This window comes from Muntiacus reevesi, chromosome 22, assembly GCF_963930625.1.
Source record: "Muntiacus reevesi chromosome 22, mMunRee1.1, whole genome shotgun sequence".
Taxonomy (NCBI): Eukaryota; Metazoa; Chordata; class Mammalia; order Artiodactyla; family Cervidae; genus Muntiacus; species Muntiacus reevesi.
The window spans coordinates 32028626-32056420 of NC_089270.1; the positions used below are offsets into that span (position 1 = coordinate 32028626).

Below are 27795 nucleotides of genomic sequence, written 5' to 3' on the forward strand. Positions count from 1 at the left end.
TTCCTTCAAGATGGGATTCTTCTTTCATTCAACATAGGATTCATCCATGTTGTTGCTTCTAACAACTTTGTTCATCATCATTGATGTATTATTTACCTTTGCATTAATTTAACACTTTATTCATTCTGTTGACTGTAGACGTGGGTGTTGGGGGAAGGAGGATCACAGTTGCACAGTGAACATTATTTTATGTATGAAAGTCTCTCAGTGATGTCCAACTCTTTGCGACCCATGGACTGTAGCCCGCCAGGCTCCTTTGTCCATGGAATTACCCAGGCAAGAGTACTGGAGTGGATAGCCATTCCCTTCTCTAGGGTATCTTCCCAGCCCAGGGTTCGAACCCAGATCTCCTGCCTTGTGGGCAGATTCTTTATCATCTGAGCCACTAGGGAAGCCCAAGAATATTGGAGTGGGTTAGCCTATCCCTTCACCTAGTGCAACTAAGCTATATATGCCTAGGAATGGTCCTTGATCATTGGATATTTACATCTTAAATTTTATGAGATTAAAACAAAGTTTTCCCTGAGCAACAGAGATGTCGTGCTTTTCCACTTTGCACAACTCTGGTGTTAACAGGCTTTTTTTTTTTTTTTTTAATTTTGCCAATCTTTTGGATGTGCAGTTATATCTCATTGAAGTTTTACTCTGCATTTCCCTAGTTACTCATGAAATTAAGTACATTTTTATATGTTTGCTGGCCACTCTTTCTTTTTTATGAAGTGACTTTTAAATTCTTTTGCCCATTTTTTTGCTTGTATTGGCAGAATTTTTCTTCTTTGATTTATTAAAGAGCATTATAAATCCTGTTCTTAGTTGGCTTAGTTCACTTCAGTCACTCAGTTGTGTCCGACTCTTTGCAGTCCCATGGACTGCAGCACGCCAGGCCTCCCTGTCCATCACCAACTCCCAGAGATTACCAAAACTCATGTCCCATTGAGTGGTTGATGCCATCCAGCCATCTCATCCTCTGTCATCCCCTTCTCCCGCCTTCAATTTTTCCCAGCATCAAGGTCTTTTCCAGTGAATCAGTTCTTTGCATCAGGTGGCCAAAGTATTGGCGTTTCAGCTTCAACATCAGTCCTTCCAATGAACACTCAGGACTGATCTCATTTAGGATGGACTGGTTGGATCTCCTTGCAGTTCAAGAGACTCAGAAGTCTTCTCCAACACCACAGTTCAAAAGCATCAGTTCAGCGCTCAGCTTTCTTGATAGTCCAACTCTCACATCCATACATGACCACTGGAAAAACCATAGCCTTGACTAGATGGACCGTTGTTGGCAAAGTAATGTCTCTACTTTTTAATATGCTGTCTAGGTTGGCCACATTTTTTTCCAAGGAGCAAGCATCTTTTACTTTCATGGCTGCAAGCACCATCTGCAATGATTTTTGGAGCCCCCAAAAATAAAGTCTGCCTGTTTCCCCATCTATTTGCCATGAAGTGATGGGACCAGATACCATGATCTTAGTTTTCTGAATGTTGAGCTTTAAGCCAACTTTTTCACTCTCCTCTTTCACCTTCATCAAGAGGCTCTTTAGTTCTTCTTCACTTTCTGCCATAAGGGTGGTGTCATCTGCATATCTGAGGCTATTGACATTTCTCCTGGCAATCTTGATTCCAGCTTGTGCTTCCTCCAGCCCACTGTTTCTTATGATGTAGTCTGTATGTAAGTTAAATAAGCAGGGTGACAATGTACAGCCTTGATGTACTTCTTTCCCTATTTGGAACCAATCTGTTGTTCCATGTCCAGCTCTGTTGCTTCCTGCATACAGATTTCTCAAAAGGCAGGTCAGGTGGTCTGGAATTCTCTTAGTTGGCTATATAACTGCAAATATTTTTTCCCATTCTGGCTTGCCTTTCCCTCTATGATGTTCTTTGATACAAAGAATTTTTTAATGGTTATTTACTGAAAAGTATCAAATTTTTTGTTTAAGGCTAGTTTTTTGTGAATTTTTAAAAACTGTTCTCTGAAGCCACAAAGTCAAAAGATACTCCTTTATATTATCTTCTAAAGCTTTCATTTTGACTTCCATACTTTAAGTTTTAATGCACAAGGAATTACTTTTCTATATCCTAGGAAGTACCTCATCACCATTTACTTAAGTCTCTTCTTTTCTGCAGTGCCAGCAAAATCATGTGTCCTATCCATATATGTTTACATATCTTGCTGTATTTTTTATTCATTTTCTATCCCTGTGCTGGTAATACTGTTTTCATCACTATTGCTATTACTTTTGATACTTGGTGGAACAAATCTTCCTGACTTATGTTTTGTAATGCATATTGCTTATTTTTAGCCCTTTGTATTTTTAGTTCTCAAATTTCTAATTTCAAATATGCAAACGTATCACATCACAGTTTCTAATTGTCCTGCTGAAATTTTATATCTTTCATCTAACTGGAGATGAAAAGCATTATTATTTAATAGTCTGTGTTTAATAATTCCCAAATCTGAAGCTCTCCTGGGTGCTCTGTGTTTGTTTCTGCTAATTCTCATTATCTTGTGTTCTTGTTATGTGTGGTTATCTTTACCTTTATGCCAATATTATATTTGAAGACCTGCTTGTAGACAAACTTAAACAACACAATTTTGAACTGAATGGGCCCACTTACATGCAGATTTTTTCACTAAATATATCTTGTTGTTCAGTTGCTAAGTCATGTCTTGCTGCTGCACAGACTGCAGCATGGGCTTCTCTAGTGGCTTAGATGGTAAAGAATCTGCCTACAATGCAGGAGACCCAGGTTCAATCCCTGGGTCGGGAAGATCCCTTGGAGAAGGGCATAGCAACCCACTCCATTATTCTTGCTTGAAGAATCCCATGGACAGAGGAGTCTGGTGGGCTGAGTCCATAGGGTTACACAGAGTTGGACACAACTGAAGTAACTCAGCATGCAGACTGCAGCATACCAGGCTTCCCTGTCCTTCACTGACTCCCGGAGTTTGCTCAGACTTGGATCCATTGAGTCGGTGATGCCATTCAACTAACTCATCCTCTGTTGCCCCAGCTCCGCCTGCTCTCAATCTTTCCCAGCATCAGAGTCTTTTCCAGTGAGTTAGGTCATTACATCAGGCGGCCAAAGTGTTGAAGCTTCAGCATCAGTCCTTCCAATGAATACTTAGGGTTGATTTCCTTTAGGATTGACTGATTTGATCTCCTTGCTATCCAAGGGGCTCTCAAGAGTCTTCTCCAGCACCACAATTCGAAAGCATCAATTCTTCAGCACTCAGCCTTCTTTATGGTCCCCCTCTCACATCTATACATGACTACTGGAAAAGCCATATCTTTGACTATACGGATCTTTATTGGCAAGGTGATGTCTCTGCCTTTTTTTTTTTTTTGTCTCTGCCTTTTAATACACTGTCTAGGTATTTCATAGCTTTTCTTCCAAGGAGCAAACTTCTTTTAATTTCATGACTGCAGTCACTGTCCGCAGTGATTTTGGTCCCAAGAAAATAAAATTTTTCACCATTTCCACTTTTTCCCCATTTATTTGCCATGAAGTGATGGAACTAGGTGCTATGATCTTAGTTTTTTGAATGTTGACTTTTAAGCCAGCTTTTTCACTTTCCTCTTTCACCCCCATCAAGAGACTGTTTAGTCCCTCCACTAAAAACATACTGCAGTATCTTACAATCCATGGAAATGGAACCTCAGTTACAGAGGACAGACTCTAAACTCATAGGCAGATTTTCAGCTGTGCGGTGGGTTGGTGCCTAATTCCCATGTTCAAAGATCAACTGCAGTTTGATTCCTAACATATGTTCATCTTCCATAAGACTTTTCATATGCTCTATCAAGCACTTTTTTAGGCACCAGTAATTCAGGATCTTTTTGACACAATTTCAGAAACTGGCATTTTTCTGAGTCATCCATGTGACTCAGAGCTGAGCTGAGTGTACTTCCTGTTAGTCCTTAGTTCAGAAATTCTTCAGACTTGCTATTGTGGACTGGGGTTACCAGAGCCAGAGCCACCACCTCTTGGCTGGTACTACATTCTACCTTTGAATCCTTTGGATGTTTTAGCTTTGCTCGGCTTCTCAGTGACCTTTTAAAAATCTACAAAAGCTCCCAGGGTACAAGTGCTCACATATGAAGAATTCATTTCCTTTATGAATTTCTATTTTCTCCCAGATACGAGCCTGCTAATTATTCACTAACTTAGCTTTCTGATATCCAAAACTTTTTCAAATACATTTTGTCCAACTTTCCTAAATATTCTCATGTGAGAATGTTAATCCAAATTACTCAGCCCACTTTATTTCAAAATTTTCATTAGGGACTGTTCCTCTTCAACTCTTAGGTTTTTTAGGAGAGAGTTTATTTCCAGCATAAAGTGTGGATAATCCAACTTGATATTCTCCATCTTTAAAGTGGAACACTAAGGTCCACTTACATTTAATATAATGACAAATTTATTTCTGACATTTTGGGGGGATTTATTTTTTGTCTAGCTTGTTTTATGGTTTTTCTCTATTGCTGTTTAAAATTTGTTTATGTTTTAAATTTCTGTGTATGCCAGGTATTATTAAACGGTTGTCTCTCAATTCTAGATATCCTTTTGTATTCTGGAACTTTGCAAACCCTATTTGTCCTTCATCATCTTGCTTCGCTTAGGTTCCACAAATAGGGGGCACTAGAAGGAGACTGGAAAGCTGGAGAAAGGGAGAAGAGACTTTGGCTATTGGCATTTGGTTCCTGGTCATCAGTTTATCACCTCAGTAATGGCTTTTCTTCCAGTAGCTGTGGCTGGTTCCCAAGCTCCGCCTTTTTTCTTCCTCTCTTCAGGGTATCTCTTCTAGATTTCCAGGGTCTAATAATCCTGTCCTCTTCCCCTTAGTTGTGTCCATTGCTGACATTTTTAATTCTCACAAAATCTATTTAATCAATTCCTTCCCTTAAATTCTTTCTTAATATAAATAATATGGTTTTTCTTTTTGTGAACTATACATATTTTTTTCTTTACTAATTTAGTAACTTTTATCTTTTAATGATTAACTCTGTATTGCAACATGCACATTCAGATTAAGTCAGACTAAAGTTAATCATCATTTTTACATTTTGGAAGATGATAATTTCCAAAGATGGCCACAGTGATATTTGCACACTCAGGTGCTTTTCTCTTAGAAACTTGCAACCAACCATCAAGAGAGAATATTTTCAGTTACTTTGAAACAAGAATTTATGACTGCCTCAAGTAATACAACAGAAGGCAACATATGTAACTGTGCAACTTCCAAGGTTAGTTGGAAGGAAAACAGTCTGTAATTTTGACCTAGGCAAAAATGTGTCAGGTATAACACAAAAAAGTGCGATCCACAGAAGCAAAAGTTGGGCTTCTGCTCTGCAAAAGATGGTTTTAAAGGAATGAAAAACAAAATGAAATATTTGCATATCATTTATCTGACAAAGGGCTTGTATTCAGAATATGAACAGAGCTCTCAAAACAAGCAAACAACCGAATAAAAATATCAAAATAATTAGGTGTATATGTTGCCAAATTAGATTACAGGAATGGTAAATAGCACATGAAAAAATACTCAACATCATTAATCATTAGGGAAATGCATATTAGAACCACAGAGATACCACTACAAACTTACTAGAATAACTTTTTTAAAGATAAGATGAAGTGCTGGCAAGGATGCAACCAGAGCTCTCAGACATTATAGAGGTGTATAAAGGTAAGACCACCTGTGAAAAGAGTTTTACAGTTTCTTATAAAGTTAGACATACATGTATCATTTGACCTAGTAATTTCATTTCTAGATATTTTTCCAAAGTGAAATAAAGACTTAAGTTCACACAAAAATCTGTGTACAAATATTATGTAGCTATTTTAATAATTGCCCAGAACTGGAAATGACCCTCATATGTTTAAGTTGGTTAATGGATAAACAAACTGGTACCTCCCTACAGTAAAATTTTCCCCAGTATTTATATACTATTCTATATAAATGATAGTATATAAATAAAGCAGAGTGAACTATAATACACAACACTTGGTTGAATCTAGACATTATAATGAGTGAAAGAAATAAGTCCTAGAAGATTCTGGACTGTGGTACCATTTATATGACATTCTGGAAAAATGCTGAACTGTAGGAATGGAAAACAGATGGGTAGTTGCCAGGGACTGTGTCTGAGAAGAAGAATTGACTAAAAAGAAAGAACATAAGGCATTTTTTGAGATGATAGAACTTTCTATATCTTGATTGTGGTGATGGTAGTCAGAATTCACAGAACTGTACACCAAAAATTTAATTTTATTGTATGCAAATTAAATAAATTTTTTTAAAGGAAGAAAAATAATCCCTTGTATATAAGATATATCACACTGGAAATTACTTATTCAATTCACAATTTCTCCTATAATGAGCGCTCCAAGAGAGCCATACTTAATTCTCATCACTAAGAATTCCTAGCCCAAGGACATGCAGCTATCCTTCTCTCTTTAAATGCTCTGAGTTCTCACATGAGAGAATGCGAGCTAACCTTCTTCAGGATTAGAGACCAAATGAAGAGAATGGTTCAGCCAGGCCCAGTGGACCACCAGCACCAGATGTGTGAATGAAGCCAACTTAGACCATCCAGCTCCAGTCCAGCCACCAGCTGGTTATAGTCATACAAATGACATCAAGATACTAGCAGAAGAACTGCCCAACTGAATCGAATCCAAGTTGCTGATGTGCAGAATCGTGAGTAAGTAAAGTGGTCGTTGATATAACCACCATGTTTTAGGGGTGGTTTGTTACATAGCATTAGATAACTGACACAATATCATCCATGGAGGAAAAAAAAAATGTTGGGATTTCCCCACCCTCCCCCCTCTTTAAAAAAATTATTTTAAAGATGTCACAGGAAATCCTTTCGTTTCTGGAGGGAAAAAAAGAAAAGAAAAACACATTAATAGCACATTCCTAGAGATTTCTGCTAGGTGGTATTTTCTTATACAGAGTCCAGGTAATGTATTATGCCATCATACCTATAATAATATGTTCATCATTTGTGGTTATATTGCAAGGTAGAAAAGGTCAAAGATAAGGGGAGAGATCTAATGGGACCAATAATTTATAGAGGACAGAGGGATACTGGGACATGGTGGTAGTCTTTAAATATTTGATGGACTTTTTAAAACCACGTATCATTTTAAAGTCAAAAGTCGGACTAATATGTATAAGTTAAAGGGAGAATGTTTCACACTTAATAGAAAAAAATGCTCTAAAATGAGAGCTAACCAAAAGTGAATTATGCTGCCTCAAAAATCAGTGAGGCAGCTGTCATTAGGAATTTGCAAACAAGTTGAGTGGTCACAGCTTAGAAATGTTTTTTGTATTGATTCCTATATAGAATGAGACACTACGGGATAATTTTCTGAAGTTCCTTCAGACTCTGAGTTTGTTAAAGCTGTTTGCTATCACAAGAGTCATATCCATGTTTTAAAACTTGGACTTTTAAATTTGGCTATCTTTTTAATTAGGAGACTTTCCAGATATGCCCTGATGCAGGTAACCAAAACAAGTTGTTTTGCCTCATAATCTTTAGGAACAGGAGTTTGTTTTGATAACTGAATCCATATGAGCTGGAGATATTTTTTTCTCTGCTGCTTAAAGCTTGTCAAGTGATCATGTGTACCAGGAATTGTTTAAAAGGATGGAAAGAAACTGTCATATCCAGCCTGCCCTGCTTTGCCAAAAACTAGACTACAAACAGGGCCAGCTTTGTGGTCATGTGAACTGCGCACTGGCGTTTGCTCCCATGCTTGGTTTAACAGTCTGCTACCACTGTCTTGACATTGTTAATAACTTATGAACAAGTGGCCCACAAATTCTGTAACCAATCCTAACTACCATCTTCATCTGTAGTTCCTCGCCACCCACTCAATCCTTGTTATCTTGCATTCTGCCTTCTGCCTTTACAGGGGAATAAGACTTCTCTCTCGAGTCATCTATGTCTAATGACCAATCCCAAGTTTCCCCTTAATCTTCATTCATTTTTATCTGTCTCAAGCATCTGACACTGTTGACAGACCATACCTTTAAATTCTGTTTGGTTTCCATGACTCTGTATGGTTTTCTTCTTTTCAAACTTATTTGATAAAGCTGAGTAGAACGATGGAGTGAAGCTAGTAGTTACAGTACATGCCTCAGATTTTTTTCCTCCAGAGTGGGCCTATACTCTATCCACCAGGATATAACAGACCATATACTATAATCCTATAGTATTATAGGATTAATACTATATTATTACTACTATACTATAGTAGGCTATAATCCTACCTGGTGGCTATTATAAATCATATATAGGTTTTTTGTTATTTTGTTTTCCTTTTTTTTAATACAACAGTGAAGTGAAGAACATACCAAGGGTTTCATCAGTTGAATATATAAATGGTCGTAAATTTCCTCGCGTCTCCTTCACAAAATAATCAATGACACTGAAAAGATTTGGGAGTGTTACCTGTATAAAGAAAGGAAAAGAAGTCTCAATGTTGCCTGTGTTAATGATAGAGTAAGAGAAAGCTCAAATGAAATTTAGTGGAGATTACTATGTATTTCCTATCCTCCAAGAAATCATGTCAGTTCCTCACTTCAGTGGCTTACTGAATGTTCAAGATTTTACCGATTCATGAATTTTATTTCTCCTGTACAAACATCTCTTCTTCCTTATTAGTAAGTTACCCCTTTCCTGTTGTATACAATTTGGTGGCCAATAATTGGATACTTTGATCCTTCCCAGTTGTTGCATGAGAGTGTGACTCAAGTTAGGCCCAAAAAGCTCCTCTCCTGAAATTTGAACTTGAGTAGAAGAACAAGAAAGCAGATTCCTAATCAGATGATGGTTAATACAAGTAACTGCTTCCTAGTCCCTGAAGGTTTCCTAGCCTTCTGGTCATGCTATGAGTTTTCTATATTCTTAATTTCTTTTTTTTTTGCTTAAGTTAGCCTTAAGAAAATTGGTTTCTTCTTGAAACTAAAGACCCACCCCTTTGAAGTCAGAAAACTTAGTATTTTAATATCTCATTGTAACAGGGTGATTCCCACCACTGCATCCTAATATCAGAGATACTCTGTTTCCCCAGCATCCTAGACTGCAGGCCACATTACTTCATTCTTACTGGCTGAAACCAGTGTAAATATCAGTTTTCCCACCTGTACAATAGGTGCTGACTCAGGGTAGTGATCAAACTTAAATTAGGTGATGTGTGTAGAGTATTTGGTTCTGTGCCTAACATAGTATTGAATGGTGATAATACTATATGTCAGTTGAGGTAGAAGAGGGGTGTGAAGACAAGAACAATCCATTCTTCACTACTTGTTACTTTTAAAAGGGGAATTTCTGAACTTTCTGCATGGTAGGTATTAAAGGACCAGACACTGAAAGATTTTTTTTTCCCCATTAGAAATAAGGATATTGGAATACTATATACTTCTAATTGGAGAATGTAAAATAGATGGTAAAAAATATTTTTCTCTACTTGAGACAACTGTATCGAAAAAGATTTTTAGAGAAAGAAAGAAGTGACAAGAATTGATAGAAGATGGTCTTCTATGCTGCCTCTTCCGCCGCCTCCTGCATCTGGCTTCTCACCCTGGATGTGGGCTGCCTTTAGGGCCTCCTAACATGGCTGTGTTTCGCAGCGCTATGTTCCTAGGCAGAGTCTGCTTTTCCACCTTACTTTGAATTCTGTAAGGTAGGTGTTTGGGAGGGAGCAGAAGAAAATTAATCAACAACAAGGAAATAGCTACTTACAGGCTTTTCCAATTCAATAGTGTAGTTTTCCCCTACACTCGTGATTTTGTAGTGCTTGATTCTTGGCAGGCTGAAAAACCAAAAGAAGTTCATCTCCATTTGAGTACACAGCAGGGTCAGATCAAACTAAAGTGAGAAGAACGTATCACCTGTACAGTAAAAAACTGTGTTCCCAGTTTGGCCAAAAAGGGGTGGGGGGGCTTTATTCACCATTTCCTGTGTCTCTTTTTTGGGGGGTTATACACTAGTGTTCTGTGTGCTAGGTCGATTCAGTCGTGTCCGACTGCAACCCCATGGACTGTAGCCCGCCAAGCTCCTCTATCCACGGGATTCTCCAGGCAAGAATACTGGAGTGGGTTGCCATGCCCTCTTCCAGGAGATCTCGACCTAGGGATTGAACCCAGATCTTTTATGTCTCCTACATTGGCAACCAAGTTCTTACCACTAGCGCCACCTGGGAAGCCCAGTTATACACTTGGGACTGGGTCATTGAGTGGATGAATGAAAATAAACAGATGAAAAAAGGAATCAAGAGCTGAAAATCTTTCAGGCTGAAACTTTTTTTTAATGCTAGTAATTTACAAAGTAGAAAACATAAAATCCTATATAGGCATACACATATCAAATACATATTCCCTATATTAAAGGGGATATTCAATTCATTTTTGTACTCTAGCATTAGGCACACAATAAATATCTATAAAACTGAATTTTAAAGTATTAGTAACACATATAATAGTGCTGTCTGCTAGAACTAATTTCCACTGAAAGCAAAAGTCAGTATGTTTCTCGATTCATATGACAGTAGTGTCAGAACCAAGACTTCTCTAATGTTAAAAAGTTAATAGCATTTATTATGCCTCCATTTGCTTGAAAGACAAACTAATTCAACATCTGTCCAGTTTACAGAAGCTGCCCAAACAAAATTCTCTCTCAGATTGTTTGTCTACAGAGCCTCCCATGTTCTTTTACATCACTCCTCTCTCCATTTCCAGATCACATTCCTCTAGAACTAATCTATAATTCTGTTTAAGGAACTATCCCCTCATCTACTGTAATATCCAGATTTTCTCTTAATTGAGTATCATGTTGGAAAACAGCTAACAGTTGTTTCCAATGACTTATTCTAAAGCTTTATTCTAAAAACATACAATAAAAACCTAACCCTCTTCCCTCCTAAGGGGGGAAAAATGTATTCCCTAGTGCTGAACCTTCAAGAGGAATCAGTCACAGGCTGGTGAAGGAAGCTTCTCGATAGAGGAGATCCTACAACTACCATCTTTTGGGGTGTCTGAATCTGGCTTTTATCCCTACATGAAAGACCTTTTTAATCATACTTTTGAAAATTCTCACCAATTACAGCTGGAATTCCTTTATTCCTATGAAATAAGTGATTATTATTTTTTGGAAGACTGATACAAAGCTTGGAGGGCGTGTCCTTTATAAACAAAGATATAGATTCAAATTCTGGTTCAGTTGTGTGAACTCTCTGAGCCTCATTTCTTCCATCTATTTAATGGAAATGATAATGCCTTTCTTCACAGTGCTGTTCTGAATTAATGTTTGAAAAATCCTTAGTACAGTGTCTGTCACATGAAAACACTCAGTAAATTACAACTTTTTTTTTTTTTACTATTTTTTAAATGCATTGTTTTAACTTAGTTTCTGTCAGTCTCAGCTTCTTCGCTGATAAAACATGGAAAATACTGTCTCAGTTTTTAGTGTGCTTAAAGGAAGTTTTTGTCAAACACTCAACAGAACACCCACAAATGTACCCCATAAGTTGGGATGGTGATTGTTGTTGCTAATAATAACCATCAGAGCATCATCGCCATCATCATTATCATCCCTGGCAAAGTTGTGGGAGGAAAAGCAGCAAAAGTTAAGAGCCTCTTGGAACTTTTAACTAGTAAGACCAAGTTCTAAGGCCAAAAATAAGATAGGAAAAAAATTCCACTGAAGTCACTTGAGTTTTTACTCACTTCAGACCTGTGCTTTGCTTTGATATTTTGTTTTTCCAAAGGAATAAAGGGAGAGGAAGGGAAAAAACTAGAGTGTTAAATTTGCTCTGCTGAGGTGTTCTGATTTTAACCTCATAAAAGAAGTAACTGTCTTTAAAAAAAAAAAAAAAATGTGTGGCCTTAAGTGTGGCTATAAAATCTTAGCTTCTGACCCCAATTTTTGCAGAGGAATTTGGGGTAAATGTTTTCTATTGTTTTCTTGCTAATGGCTTCCAAAAGAGTTTATACTTCTAACTTGCCATGTACTCATAACAATTCTGAGAAAACAAAACCAAATTGTGAAGCTTGTTGTAAGAATAGCTTTGTAGCAGCTTTTCTTGAGAGTGGAGAGAAAATCAGTTTTATGAAATGTTGTAAGTTCTTATGACCATCAGCTATACAAGCATGACTTTCTGTATGAATTTAAACTAGAAGTATGTTTACTAAAATTAAACTTAGGTAGTTTTGATATGAACTCCTTTGCCAGACTCTTTCTAATGAGGTTAAATGTAACTTAAATATAATATGTATAATATGAATGAAAACTGACATTAAACCCCATATCCTAAGAATAGAAACTCATTGCATTTGGTCACAACCCATATTTACAACAGAAAACTGTTCTTTCTCATAGCTCACTCATATGGAAAATGCAAATTTGAAAGTTGAACTAATTTAGACCACACTAAAAGAGATCTTGCTACTATTGTACAGGAAATATACAGTCTTTGAGGAGCCATTAGATCTCAGGATTTTGTTCCTTTCATGCAGAATGGCAGCACAGGGTTCACATGTAAGTGAATCAAACACTCAATCTAACCAAGAGTATGAAAGAAAAAAATCAATCACTTATGTGATCTAATTTAACTTTCAAATAGTTAGATTATATTTCTCTTTTAAAAAATCTGTGAGATAAAGTTTTTTGCTAATTAAGAATTATTTTATTCAAATTTTAAAATTTCATTTAGAAAACCTTAAGATGACTCAGAATAAAATCCAACAAAAAATATGCAGTACCCTATTAAAAATTTATAAAATATTATTGAAGAGCGTTAAAGAAGAGTTAAATATTGACCTACAAGAGGACAAGATCTCCCAAGTAACAATATGGACTAATACAACAGCATGTCCTCGGGGTAAACATGAAGCTGTAGGTTGGTGGGTATTATACATCATTTCCATAAAACTTAAAAACATAAAACAATGCTGTGTAATAATTGAGGGACAAATACAAGGAGAAGGAGAGAGTAACTCAGTGTGCACCTTCCAAGGACTGGTTGGGGGTGAGGAGTGCATTTGGAGAGAGGTGACAGATACGGAGTGTTTGACTTGTCACAGCTAGGATTTGAAATGTTTCAGTCTCAGCTTCAGATTTGATGCTAACAATTCTAAGTTCTGTGCCAAGTTCATGAACTGCTGGAGAAGGGCCAGGACCTCGGGGTACCTGCCTCTGCTTTCTCCCACACCCCCAACCTGAGAGTCTGCTCCTAGCTAAGAGTGGCTCCATCCAGTCACTGCCTTGATCAGATGCTACACAGGTAAGAGACAGGCTCAGGAGCCACCACGCCATAGAACTGGGTTCAGCTTTGTGACTTAGGGCATCCCTTAAACCAAGGATTTTGTTCACTGCTGTATCCTTAGTATCTAGAGTATCACTTGGCTTATAGTTGCTCAATAAATATTTGTTGAAATGAGTGAGTGAATGAATAATAGAACTATATCCAGGACCAAAGTAATTTGTTCACTGTTCTTCCCTACTACTAATACTAGTTTCGACTAGCATTGTTTACATAACATTCCCTCCCTATTGTTGTGTTCACATGTTTATCCCCAATGAAACACGTAGCAGGTGCAGATCTGAACTTGTATGACTGCTTCCTAAAGTGATAATCATGTTTTTAACAATTCCATACATTGTAAAATTAAACATACTCTATCTCCTGCCGGACGGTGATGGAGTAATTTCTGCTGTCACTGCCAGGCCTCAGGATCATATTTCCCATGGAAGGGTTCTTCTCAAGCATCTCAGTTGCTTCTTTCCGAGACACCGAGTAAAAACATCTACAGAGGTGAGATAAAAAAAATTTTCTTTAACTGATGAAGATCATTACTTGAAAAGAAGCTACTAAAAGAACTCCGAGAGCTATGGTTACTAACTTTTATTACCATTTCCAGGTTTATTATTACAGTTAATATGATATAATTACTATCAATAGAAGCCTGTGCCACTGGGAGTATGCGGATGTAACACTTAAGGCCCTGCTTCCTTCATTCCTCCAAAGCCTTTATTTTTAAACAATGAAGACCTGAAGAGTTATCTACTGATCAATATATATTTACCATTACCACTTGAAAGTCTAAGATAACAATATATTTCCAGTTTCAGTTTATAATAGGTTGTTAGATAAATAATAATTGTTGGTGATTTCTTCTCAGGGATACAGAACATAGATATATATAATATAACACAGGAAGCCTGCTATACTGCTATATCTGCTGAGGACAGCCTGGATGGGAGGGGAGTCTGAGGGAAAATGGATACGTGTATATGTATGGCTGAGTCTCTCTGCTCTCCACCTGAAACTATCACAACATTGCTAGTCAGCTGTACTCCAATACAAAATTCAAAGTTATAAAAAGAAAAATATATATATGCATACAGTTTGTTGTATGATCTCTTTTAGATAACATACTTAAGGGTTTGTCTGAATTCACTCCTTTGGTATAATATGGCTTTTTCATGGCATTGGTAGTATTTTTATGTGTAAAATTTTGTAGAAAGCACTTCTTTTTTTTTGGAAAGCACTTCTTATTCTTTTGCACTTATAGTAAATATTGTAGTCACTGAAAAGTCTGGTTTTTCAACAGAAAAAAAATTTAACTCATAAGCAATAACACCAAGATATTGAAAAAGTATTTCTGAGAGGTGGGACAAGGAGTGAGTTTAATCTTCTTTTTATTTGTCTCTAATAAACATGTATTATTTGAGCAAAAAAAGAAAAAGAAGCAGTCTATGTGACTTATAACCTATTAATCCTGGTTTCAGCTAAGAGAATGGCTAGCAGTTTTCAGTGGTTGTAGTACAGATGGAATACATGTCAGAACCTGATGTCAAAGATGGTACCAGGACAAGTTTCATTGACAAGAAAACCTAGACTCCAGAGTTCACCGTCTTAGTCACACTTTCAACAATATAAGAAGTTAAAAAACTAATGTAGACTGTTGCTGATGTTAGGATGTTCTGTGCTTTTTCATTTCCAATGACACTTTGCCCATTTCACATGGTGTCTTCTTCAAAGTACAAGCTCAAGACTAGTCACTGATTGACCCATTGAGGAAAACTTTTCTTTCAGGTATCTTGAGTCTTTGGTCCAATTTCCTGATAGAAACTCAGTCAATCATAGAATTTCATGGTGAGAAAACATCTTTTCCTTCCTTCTACATAGAATTTTTATTTAGGTTTGTTCTTTGGAAAAAAATATTTATTTGGTCTAAAGGTGTGGGTGGAAGGGGATTTCCCCTGTGGTAAGAAACTTAGTTCAAGTCTCCGTTTTGCATTTTGTTGATACAACATAGAAGAGGAAATGTGGCTTGAACTCAAGAGCTCAGAGATATACTATATATCCACAAGACAGTTATTGCTCCTGGTTTAATGAGTCCAATGACTAGCTCTCCTTGATAACTAGAAAGCTTTTAACAACCTAATAAGTAAACTTGAGTTCATGGTGCACTTACGCTGGCATAGGGTTCAGTACATCCTCATAATCTTCAAATGGTTGCTTCCCTTTTTCTGGAGATGAGCTCGGTGTCCGCTCTGTCTCAATCCTCCTCTTCTTTTCTTTCTCTAGGACTTCATGCAGTCTAATTACTTGCCCAGGAAGGAGTGACACGTGTGGGGGAACTGACAGCTGAAACCAATTAAAGCAGTAGGCAAACAAGAAAGGCAGCCAAGTAACTAACTGGTTTTAGCAAAGATGTGCCTGTTCTGGTCCTAAGAAGCTTCAGTTACCTAACAGAGATGGAAGGAGAGGATCATGAATAAAGGATCTTAGTGTCTTAGAACTGCCTCTGAACCAACTAGTTTCTTCTTCCAAGAAACATTCCTTTTGGTCTGGTCCAAAACAAAGTGTACCTGGCACTACATGCTGATTCAAGTAACAACAAAACTCTCATTTTTTAATTCTGAGCTCACTGGATCTCACTGCCAGGGAAGTCCCAGAGCACCTACAAGTTGCCCAGCTGTCCCAAAGGTAACCTGGAATAAGTTCCCCCAGCCATGTGGCTAAAGGAATTGAGAGAAATATTTGTTAAATGAGAATCAGCAATCAGAGGTCTATATTTTTGATGTGTTTATATTTTGAATTTTCACTCACGTTAGAATTATGATACTGCTCTACCTACTAAGGTTTTTTAATAACTTATTTTTAATAGCTTTTCTAGAAATGTGTTTGGATTGAGTCATCTATATTCACCTTAGCTGTATTCATACCCCTGATTTAGACTTCATTATGTCCAGCTATGTACTCTTGGCAGTTATAATCTAAATGGTAGAATACTTTTGTTTTGTTTTTTTTTAGAATATTTTTCTTTATGTGAAACTACATAGCCTAAATAATCAGCTGTGTCTGATTATCATTTTGAGCTCCAGAGAAGGGTACACACTTTCCAGGGGGTGTATAAGAAAGTTCTAAGGAATGTGGGAAGAAAACACTAGAACTTCATTTTCTATTTATACATTATGTAATGAATCTTAAGAGTATTCTTCTGAATAACTAATAATCAATAAGGCATTCCCTTATATATCAATCCAGAAAAAAAAAATAAAATGAGGAAAAACTGATGAAATGGCTGTCCCTTATTAATTGCCTGTTATGTCCCAAGCATCATGCTATTGCAAATCCTTACAGCAGTGCTACAAGATAGACATTGCTGTTCCTACTTTACAAATTAAAGGGAAAAAAAGGCTCAGAAAGATTAAATAACTAGTCCAGGGTCACATAGCTAGAAAATTGAGGAGCCAGGATTCAAACTCCAGTTTAATTAATTCAAAAGCAATGTCTCTGCACTTTCAACTATAGACTATGTTCCTGAAACTTGTACTGAAGTTGCCCTAACGACAGTATGGTATGAATGTATACACAGAGTATCTGGGAACATTGTGCACAACTGGTGGCTCAGTGGCAAAGAATCCACTTGCACTGCAGGAGGAGACATAGGTTTGATCCCTGGGTTGGGACGATCTGGAGGAGGAAATGGCAACCCACTCCAGTATTCTTGCTTGGAAAATCCCATGGACGGAAGAGCCTGGCGGGCTACAGTCCATTACAGTCCATGGGGTCACAAGAGTCAGACATAACTTAGCAACTAAACCACTACCATAGAGCACAACATTTGAGGCAAATTGTCACCTTTTGAAAGTTCACATGAATTTTATTTTAATTCTGCACAATTTTAATTAAAAAACAATGCTTTTTATCCTTACCCCATGGGAAAAACTAAATCATTTTGTGCCAAAACGTCAAATATGGTGTTCTAGGAAAAATGTAACCCAAATTTTTTCCCAGAAGTTTTACTGTATTCCTTGATGCCTAACCACATAACTTTGGGATATTGTACTCCAGTGTAAGAAGTGCCAGACCACACACACAACTGACTTTCCACAACAGAGGGAAGGAATGCAGTTCCCCAAAGAGTTTCTCCCTCCCCTCAAGTCAATACTCCTTTTACATCTCTAACAATGCCACTCTTCTAGCTTCCTGTGACTTTGCTATGCGGTAGTTGAACCTCCAAGTTTTATTTGTTTTTGGCTGAAAGAACCAGCATCCATCATCTTTGTAAAGTGCAGTGCTTGTTTCATGTGAATGGAAAACCTTTACTTAGAAACTAACTTTGGATAAAGTCTGTCTTTATCTTTCCCTGACAAACATGGGAAGTTTTCACGTCCCCTAAGAGTATGAGAAAGCAAGGTGCCCGTTAGGGAGTTGGTTTTCAAAGTACCTCATGTTTCTTAGTGGATTTATTTAAAATAATGGTATTTATCTTGCTGCAACAGCTGACTCGAACTGTTCGTAGGTAGATCTTACTGTTTGTCTCAGATAAGATGCCACAGAGTTGAACAGATAAGCTTCCCTTTGTCTTAAGACTAAAAAATTGTTGAAAGGTCACTTTTCATTTTGATAGTCTGTCCCTGTCATATTGCCCATGTTACTCATTAAATCTGGGGCTTCCCAGTGGTAAAGAATCTGCCTGACAATGCAGGAGACAACAGAGACACGGGTTCCATCTCTAGATTGGGAAGATACCCAGGAGTAGGAAAGGGCACCCCACTCTAGTATTCTTGCCTGGAAAATTCCACGGACAAAGGAGCCTGAAGGGCTACAGTCCACTGGGCTACAAAAAGTCAGATGTGGCTGAGCAACTGAGCACAGCACATTCATAAAATCCATCTCTGCATTTTATAAATATGTATTAAATGAATAAAAAGGAGCTGGATGTATTTTAGAAGATGCCATGTAGCTCTGAATCTGAGAATACACAAAGGACTGTCCAGAGGATAAGACCGAAAAGTAGATCTCCCTGACTACCTGTTATTCACCAGCTAGAATCATGGCCCTGTTGATTTTCTTCATAATGGTTATCACAATTTTAAATTTTCTTGCTGTTTTCTTGCTTATTTTCTCCTTTTCATTCACCCACTAAAAATAAAAATTTCATGAGTAAGTGTAAATGTTTATATCTGTACTTTTCAATTACTACAACATCAATCCCTTCAGCCGTCATGACTCATAGTAAGTGTTCAGTCAGTAAATATTTGTTGAATGAGTGAGTCAATCAAAAGTAATGTCCTTCCTACCTCTGTTACTGTAAGAATGAAGCCTCTCCATTCTTCCCCACTTTCTGTATTCTCTGTCTAAAGATGAAGACAAAAACAGGTAAGGACAAAGAGGAAAAGACATGAATAACTATGAACATTAATACTTTTATTAACTTAGAATAACTTCAGAATTTCATAAGACTGTTTTATAAGACCCCAAATATGTAAGCCCTCAAAACCCAGCAAGATTGACAAAATGCACAGTCTTCTATCGAAGCACAAAGTTTTAAAAAGTCAAGTATTTTTTAAACCACTTAAAATCAGTTAAGCAATAATTTAATTTCCTTTTTGCTTAGAACCATTATTGTGTATTTGTTATGAAATATTTCCATACCATTTTCTTTTGTCAGAAGACAGAAGTAATAGCTTTAATCTGTTTGCTTATTAAACAAGTAAAATTGCACATATTTATTTAATTTTAAAAAATGTCAGTGTTAGCACACTTATTTCTGCAGTTGTCAGTTCACAGTTACTCCCCTACTGATATTTAACACTGACTGGCTTTAAGTTTGAGGCAACCAAGTAGTAAGTTACCTTAAAAGCTTCCAATTCTTAGCTCTAAATATTACTGATACAGCCAACATTTATTAAGTGCTTATTATTAAGTGGCAGCTACTGTTCTAAGCATTTCACCTATATTAACTGATTTAATCATGGCAATTGTGCAAAAAAATGACTTTTTAAAAAAATTTCATTTTACAGATTTATTCATTTAATAGATACTCATTGAGTGTTTTTAAGTGCTAGGCACTTTTATATACTAGTTTACACCTAAGAATAAAGCAAAACTCCTTATTCTCATAGAGTTTAGGGTCTAGTAAGGAATAAATAATAAACATAATTGTGAGTAAATGTTTTAACTTCAAGTGGAAATAAATAAGAAAATAAAAAGTAGAGCAAGATTAAGAGAGATTGGGAACATTATTAGTGGTGAGGGGAGAGGGAAAACAGCAGCAATTTTAATAAAGTGGTCCAGGTAGGCCTCAGTAAGAGGGTTACATCTGAGTCAAGACTTAACTTCTAGATAAAGAATCCAAGGCAATAAAGAGGTTAGGTAAGTTGCCTATAATTATACACTAACGAATAAAACAACCAGAGTTCAAATCTGGGCATCTGACTCCAAGGTTATACTCTAAATGCCACATCAGAATTATCCAGGGAGCTTGCTTAAAACACAGATTCAGAGGCCCAGGCTTGGGAATGGGACCTCACATTTCCTGAGTACAAGTGATTTTTGGTACACTGAAGCTAAAGGACCAGCGCTGTCAAGATTAAATCCAACTACGTCTTATTCAATTACAAGTTAATTCTCTATGTTGCAGTTGTTGGCTGACTTTCACTGGCTCACTTTCAATGTCAATTCAAGAATAAAACCTTTTCCTACATAGGTACTGGTATACAGTAGTAAATTTAACAAACAGATCTCTGCCTGTGTAGAGTTTAGAGTTTTACAAGATTAAGTCCATATTTCACAAATTGAGTATATGTAACAATTCTCATTCAATTTTCTAATGGTTCTTTGTAGCTTGTGTTTTCTGATCCAGTATCCAAGCCAGTATCACACTCTGCATTTAGTTGTCTTGACTTCATAGTCTCCATAAACATGAATAGGTGTCCAGTATTTCTTTGGCTTTTCTTACACTGGTATTCTTGATTAACATAGGCCATTTTCCTAGCAGAATGTTTCTCAATTTGTGAAATAGGAGTTTGTCTACTTCAGTAGTTCCAAACATACATTATGTTGGACATGTCTCAGAATCATCTGGGAACTCAGTGAATGCCGAGTTCCTAGATGCCAATTCAAGAACAACTTTCTAAAAACACCAGGTGGGATGGATTTCTGACTTTGCCAGAGGACAGAAGTATATGGTTTCAATGTGCTTGTATACTCAACAGGGAATGTGCCCTTTCAAATTCTTATTTAGAAAACTGTGGTTCTTGGCAAAAGACAAGAAATGTTCACAAAGTACAGGACTTGGTGTGCCTCACATAATTCCTCTTTAATTCCTTTTAAGATTTTGAAGAGGTGAATGCTATTTATAAATATGACTTGTTTTAGATTAGTTTCTTCTCACTCACCTTCAATTGTACGTCCTCTTTTGGCAAAACAAGGGTGAATTTTACACAGTTCTTTTCAGTTGAATTCTGATCAGTAAGGCATGTAAGGTCTATTATATCTAACTTGTCAACATACTGCAAAGATAAAGGGAAATCTCATTAAATTACTTCATGAGTAATATATATTGATATTAATTCTAGCAGGAAGGAAAATAAATAATATTTTCATTTCAACTTATTTGTATTGGCATGGTATCCTGGCTTTCAGCTGTGCGTGGCACCCCTTCCCAACCCGGAAAGCGTTGGAAAATTTATTACGTGGTGGTGGACTCAACTGGCTCATACTTTGCGAAACCCAGTTGAGAAATTTTCAGGAATTTTGCAAGCCAATTGTTAAGCATAGCCATTATTAAAAATTAAATTATATAAACAAAATTAAATCATATTAGCAACAAAGGTAATTAGAATTCAAAACTCCTGTTTTCCTAGTTATATTACTATCTTGTTGGCCAAAATGTTTGTTCAAGTTTTTCATGTTTACAGAAAAATGTGAAAGAACTTTTTGGCCAACCCTAGTATATGGCATTCTCTGTGCTCTTGTATTTATTTATATTTTCATTTCTGTGTAGTGAGAATGCTATAAATGTACTATGATGGTGTGCTGCTAAACCTTTCTTTCCAACCCCATGTACAGTGAAATAACATCGATAGGGTGAAATTAGTCATGGTGGGAGGTTTTACACCATGAAAATTGGCAAACCTTACTGGTGGCTCAGCAGTAAAAAATCTGCCTGCAGTGCCGGAGCCTCAGGTTCAATCCTGGGTCTAGAAGAGCCCCTGGAGAAGGAAGTGGCAACCTACTATAGTATTCTTGCCTAGAAAATCCCATGAACAGAGGAGACTGGTGGGCTACAGTCCATGGGGTTTCAAAAGAGTCAAGACACAACTGAGCGACTAAACAACAACAACAACAAATTAAAATTTGATTTAGGTTTTTTTTTGTTAATTGTCCAAGGGGCCCACAAACATTTTCTACAAAGGCTAGATAGGATATGTTTTAGGCTTTGTGGTCCATATACAGTTTTTGTTGCAAATGCTTATTTGTTTTTTTAAACAACACTTTTAAAATGTGAAAAATAAAAAGAAAATTTAAAAAAATGTGAAAAATATTCTTAGCTCATAGACTATACAAAAACAGGTCATCGGCTGAATTTGGCTCAAAGACCACAGTTTGCTGACCTAAACCAGAAAGTGAAGGGGAAAATGTCAATATTGCAGATGAAATTTTAAAGTTTGCTGTCTCTCAAGCTTTTTCATTGTAAACAGAACAAAAAATGACAAAATATTCTTCCATAATTCAAAAATCATCTCACTCAACAAAGATGTTGCTCATGTCATTGACAAATGGGTGACATTCTTATATACATAAGTTTTGCTTTGCTTGCCTCTTACTCACTAATGTAAACAAAAACATTGGCCAATATTCATGTCAAATATAATATTTAATGACAATAAAAATATTAGGGAAACAGCAGATTAGAAAACAACTCCATCTGTCAAATCATAATTGAATAATAAATTGGCTACAGATACAGGTTCAGAAAAATCAATGAAAGTATTCTGTGAGAATTAATTGCCTATATGGAAGTTAGTAAAGAGTATGTATTTTACTGTGTACTACACATTCTCTGTATCAGTAATACCTATAATAAATATATATGTTCATATATAATTCTTCCTGGAAAGCCATTGTTCAGCATTTACCAAATGCTGCTGGTTCAGTTCAGTTCAGTCGCTCAGTTGTGTTACACTCTGCAATCCCATGAACTACAGCATGCCAGGCTTCCCTGTTCTTCACTGTCTTCCAGAGTTTTCTCAAACTCGTGTCCACTGAGTCACTAATGCCACTGAACCATCTCATCCTTTGTCACGCCCTTCTCTCCCTGCCCTCAATCTTTCCCAGCATCAGGATCTTTTCCAATGAGTTGCTCTTTGCATCAGGTGACCAAAATGTTGGAGCTTCAGCTTCAGCGTCAGTCTTCAAATGAATATTCAGGACTGACATACTGCTAGTTATAAGGATCCCATTAAGACATTTCTATCTTATTCTAGTATAATAAAAACATTCCTTCTGAGCAGTTGGTCTATGTGGACTGGTCTGTATGCAGCTGACCAGACGTGCTCTGCAATATCTGAAAGATTAGGACCATCTCTAATCTTATTAGGTGTTATTATATTAGGTATAATTTTTTGCTAAATCCCCCTCATCCTTGACTTCTTTTTATCTCCTTTTACTTTCCTCTCTGTTATGCCCAATATAACTTATTTTATTATATTCTTGTGTATACTTATTCTAGTTTTCTGACTAAGGTAAGGCATAAAATTAAGGAAATGAATTTTTTTCCAGAGCTATTCCTGTATTGATATGGTTGAGGGTAAGTCTGGGTTGGTCTATTTATCTTTAACGAACAAAGAACAATTAAAAATAGAAGCGGAGGTATAAGGGAACGGGGACAAAATTTTTAAATTACACAGAATCTTTTCCTGATAAATTATCTAAAGCTAAAGGAGGAAGCAGCAGAGGAAGAAATGGTGGAGTTAGATAAAGTATCATAAGCTCAACTACTGATTAGAAGAAATGAGTCTATCTTTTGTTTTTAATTGTAGTATTGAAAGAGCCTTAGCGGTCATCTGTCTAATCTAGCTGCCCTCTGATGCTTGAGTCTCCCCCAGGGTATTCCTCCATGCAGTCATCCAGCCTGTGTTGGAACATCTTGAACAATATGAAACTTACATCCTCCACAGCTCTGCCTGTGGCAAGGTTTTTCTTGTATTAAGCCACAGTTTTTCCCTAGACAGTTTCCATCCATGGGAACTAGTCTCTCTCCCCCGGAATAACACTAAACAGATTCAGTGACTCTTTCACATGATCCCTGACAGTCTTTCAAATATTTAAAGGCAGCTTTAAATTCTTCCCTTCTTCTTGTTGTTCAGTCATTCAGTTGTGTCTGACTCTCTGACCCCATGGACAAGCCAGGCTTCCCTGTCCTTCACCATCTCCTGAAGTTTGCTCAAACTCATGTCCATTGAGTCGATGATGCCACCCAACTGTCTCATCCTCTGTCACCCCCTTCTCCTGCCTTTAACCTTTCCCAGCATCAGGGTGTTTTCTACTGAGTCAGCTCTTTGCATCAGGTGGCTGAAGTATTGGAGCTTCAGCTTCAGCATAAGTCCTTCCAATGAATATTCAGGACTGATTTCCTTTAGGATTGACTGGTTTATCACCTTGCTGTCCAAAGGACTCTCCAGAGTCTTCTCCAACATCACAGTTTGAAGGCATCAGTTATTCGGCACTCAGCCTTTTTTATTGTCCAACTCTCACATCCGTACATGACTACTGGAAAAACCATAGTGTTCATTATATGGACCTTTGTCGGCAAAGTAATGTCTCTGCTTTTTAATATGCTTTCTAGGTTTGTCATTGCTTTTATTCCCTTCTTACAGGCTACGTATCTATAGATCTCATTTGTTCTATCTCTGTGCTTTCTCCTAAACTATCACTGAAAAAATCCCCCAAAAGTCTGCATCCTCTTTTAACAAAACTGGTAGATGGGCGATTCCACAGAATTTCATTATTCCACAGTCTCTTCATGAGTCATGGTTAGGAGTGCTGGCTCAAGAACAAGATCTGGGTTATACCCCTTGCGTTAGCTTTCTGATCATGTAAAAGTTTTTTAATCTTAGATTTCACAGTTCTCATCTAGAAAGTTGGGATTAAAATAGTACCCACTCTGCAGGGTGGTTGTGAAAATTGAGATAATACATGTAAAATGCTTAAATGCTTACTATATGCCAGCTACTCTCTTACGTCTTTATTATTATTATTTCTAAGTCTTTAGACTCTCTTTAGTCCTTTTACTTACTATTGCATTTAATTTGGGCGGGGGGGGGGGGACTTTATGAGATGGGCTACTGTTTCCATCCTACTTTTGATTTGAAACTGATTATGTTGGAGATCTTTCATTTGCTCCTCTAGAGTCATTTTTATTCCTTCACCATCTAACACTGTGCACCAGGAGCAAGAACTCTCGGGACAAGATGAAGGGCTTCCTTCACCTCTGACTTCTGTTGGGCTGGAACACTGGTGAACACTGGCAGGAGATCAAAAGAACAAGGAGGGTGAGGTCGGATGTTTATTACTCTGTACAATTGCTTCCTCTGTCAAAGATCACATTCTTTTCAAGGCAGTCTTCTGCTCTCTCGGGACTCTCCTTCTCTTTCCTCTCGTCGTAGGTGTGGTAATGGGCCCTGTTACAGAGCCTCAGGTTCTGTACTAGCCTTTGTGGTTTTCCTACTTCCTGTCCACAGCTTTGAATATAGTATCTTCACTAAACTATCTTTGAATTACCTAATTTGAGAGGTCATCTGTTTCCTACCAGTACCCTATCTGATACACTGAACACAGAGGGGTTAGCTAAATAGCCCAAGATCCCAAAATGGCACCTTGAACAGGGGCAGGGCTGGGACAAGAACCTGGTAGTCTACCTAAAGACCATGCTCCCAGTCACTAAGCTGTACCTCTCTTGCCACGGAGCAAGTAAATAGTAACTATTAACTCTCTCACATACATGTATTGTACAAGATTTAGGCCAAGGTCTTTTTTATTTTCACTGACATCAGTGGGAATTTGGACACAAGACAGAGAAATTAATTTTGCTAAAATTTATCTTATGGTATTTGAAAACACCTTTATATAAATCTTATCTCTATCCAGAAATCTGGTGAAAGATGACCATTTTAAGTTTGTTTTCTGTTTGTGTTTTTAAATGACTTCTGGTTAGTTTACCATTAATGGTGCTGAAATGCCTGCAGGTAAGATACATCACACAGACTCTTTTTCTGTATCTTTCATTCAATCTAGTCATGTGATAACCATGTTCTAGAAGTGTGGGCTACTGTATCCATGGTCTAAAATATTTATATTAAGTTATTGGATTATAAAACCTCATAAGCATACCATTCCAAGGTAGGCATGCATTTGCTACTAAATGCTACATTTTATTTATGGAAAAAATGAAATGCACCATTTTCAATTTTTTTGTGGGTAAATTGAAATATAAACCAATTATTTAGAATTAATACAAATAAATAATCTCAGAATTTCTTTATTGTTATCCTCATGATTGAGCTCTTCAAAGTCCTGTCTCATGAGGTTTGTTTGTGTCTTTCTAGAAAATTTAAACTGTGACATACTCTATGTTACCAGGCTTTGGGATCATCTAGTTCCCTTCAGATTATAAATACATGCTACAGCAAGACTAAAAGAAGGGGAAATTAAAGCCATCACTTGGTAGTAGGCAATTTGTATCCAGATGTTTAGCTAAAATTTTCACTTCTCAACTAAGTTTTTATTATCAGGCTCAGAAAGAAAAGAATGCAAAGTTAAAAACATGAGTTAATACTTTCTTCTGAGTTGCCCAGGAAATTCTACCATGGATCACAGATATAAATGTTCTTATTTCAATTGGTTATACTAGCACATCTTTACTTTCAGAAGGCAGAAAATGAATAACATACTATATGACAAGTATTTATGGGAAAAAAAATTGAATAAGCTGAACATGTCTACTTACTGTTGTACTTTTTTTGTCAGTGTAAAAGAAAAGTGTAGTTCCTCTCAACTCTGTCCAGTAATGCTTATACTCCTGCAGGAAAGAAATTGTAAGCATTATTTCATTATGTACACTCAACTATTTTCCTGTTGATACTTCCCTTTGTAACTTTCTTAATTTCTGTGTGATATATGGTTCTTCTTTATCCTGAGATAAATAACCTACTTTTATGGTTTAATTTTACTTTTATTTCCTCCATTAAATCCTTCACAAATTTTAGTATGTGGCATGTAGTAGGGATGTAATTTGATTTGTATTTAAACATATTATTTTCCAAAACTTTCCTCATTGATTCAAGACTCAACTTCCTGTGCAGTTTCAATGAAAGCTTTCACTTATAATCAAGGGATCATGTTAGAACAAAGCACTTAATGTCTACCTTCCAAGACAGTTGAAAGGACTGAATGAATTAAAAGACATAGATCACTTAGCATAGTACATGGCTCATAGTTTAGGTTAATAAATAGAATATATTTATATAGATCAAGGAAATATGAGCAATTAATAATGATAAAAATACACAATCAAAGCTGAAATTTTAATTCAAATTTCATTCATGTGCTAAACATTTCATAATTAACATGTTTGCTTTATTATGAGTTCTATAGGAAAGCAAATTTTTTTAAATTTAAAATACTTAAGTAATCTAGTAAGGCTCTTGACCAAGTGAAAGGCTATTTAGATAAGAAATTAACATTCTATGAAGAGTGGCTGTATCACAAAAGATTGGCAAGGGTGGTAGTTGTGGGGGCGGCGGGAGTGGTTAAAGAATTAAAAAAAATAAAAATCCTTCCACATCTAAACACTTAACCTTTATACCCAGCTCTTTGCAAAAATATGTTTTGAAAAATTCCAGTTAGTTTTATGAACATGTTGATCTTTCCTTCCTTTAGGGTTTACTAAGCTGGGTTTTCAGATGTTAGATTATCTTGACTTATATGGAGGATCAATGTAAGAAAATCAAATGAGGAATTTTTTTCTTTTGCTTATAAATGTGAAGACACTCTTACGTGTTATGGCATTTTGTATCTCGTTAATAATGACTTAGCATTTGCCTTTTTCTGATCAGCAAACTGTTGGTCACCTCTTCAGAATTTATATACTTATTTTCTCAAATAATGGGCATACTATAACCCATTTTGCTTTAATTTTCCTTGGCTCTCAAAAAGCTCAAGATTAAATTGATTCTGAATTACAGCAACCGTCTTTCTCACAGTCTTAATAGAACCTATTTTTTCACTTTGTCTTCATGGCTGATAAGGTGCTATATTGCTTTTTCCTCTATAACAAGCCACCCTAAAACTTAGTGAACTAAAACAGTGGGCATTTTCTATTTCTCCTCATCCTGTGACTGACCGATGATACTCTGGATCCGGGTATACTTGGCTATGACTTAATGGTCTAGGGTGTCCTCATTCACTTTCTTGGGGTCTTGG

General features: G+C 36.7%; 1 protein-coding gene across 1 annotated transcript in view; it reads right to left on the minus strand.

The window, feature by feature from the left end:
- Positions 1-6315: 6315 nt before the first annotated feature.
- STAP1 (signal transducing adaptor family member 1) overlaps positions 6316-27795 on the minus strand; it is a 28584-nt gene continuing 7104 nt past the window's right edge. The window contains exons 2-9 of the mRNA XM_065914663.1: positions 26321-26392; positions 20709-20822; positions 18609-18665; positions 15491-15663; positions 13688-13816; positions 9756-9825; positions 8366-8462; positions 6316-6878 (exon numbers count right to left, since the gene is read on the minus strand). Of these exons, the coding sequence (XP_065770735.1) occupies positions 6844-6878; positions 8366-8462; positions 9756-9825; positions 13688-13816; positions 15491-15663; positions 18609-18665; positions 20709-20822; positions 26321-26392 (747 nt within the window). The 3' untranslated portion in view covers positions 6316-6843. The remainder of the gene's footprint in view (positions 6879-8365; positions 8463-9755; positions 9826-13687; positions 13817-15490; positions 15664-18608; positions 18666-20708; positions 20823-26320; positions 26393-27795) is intronic.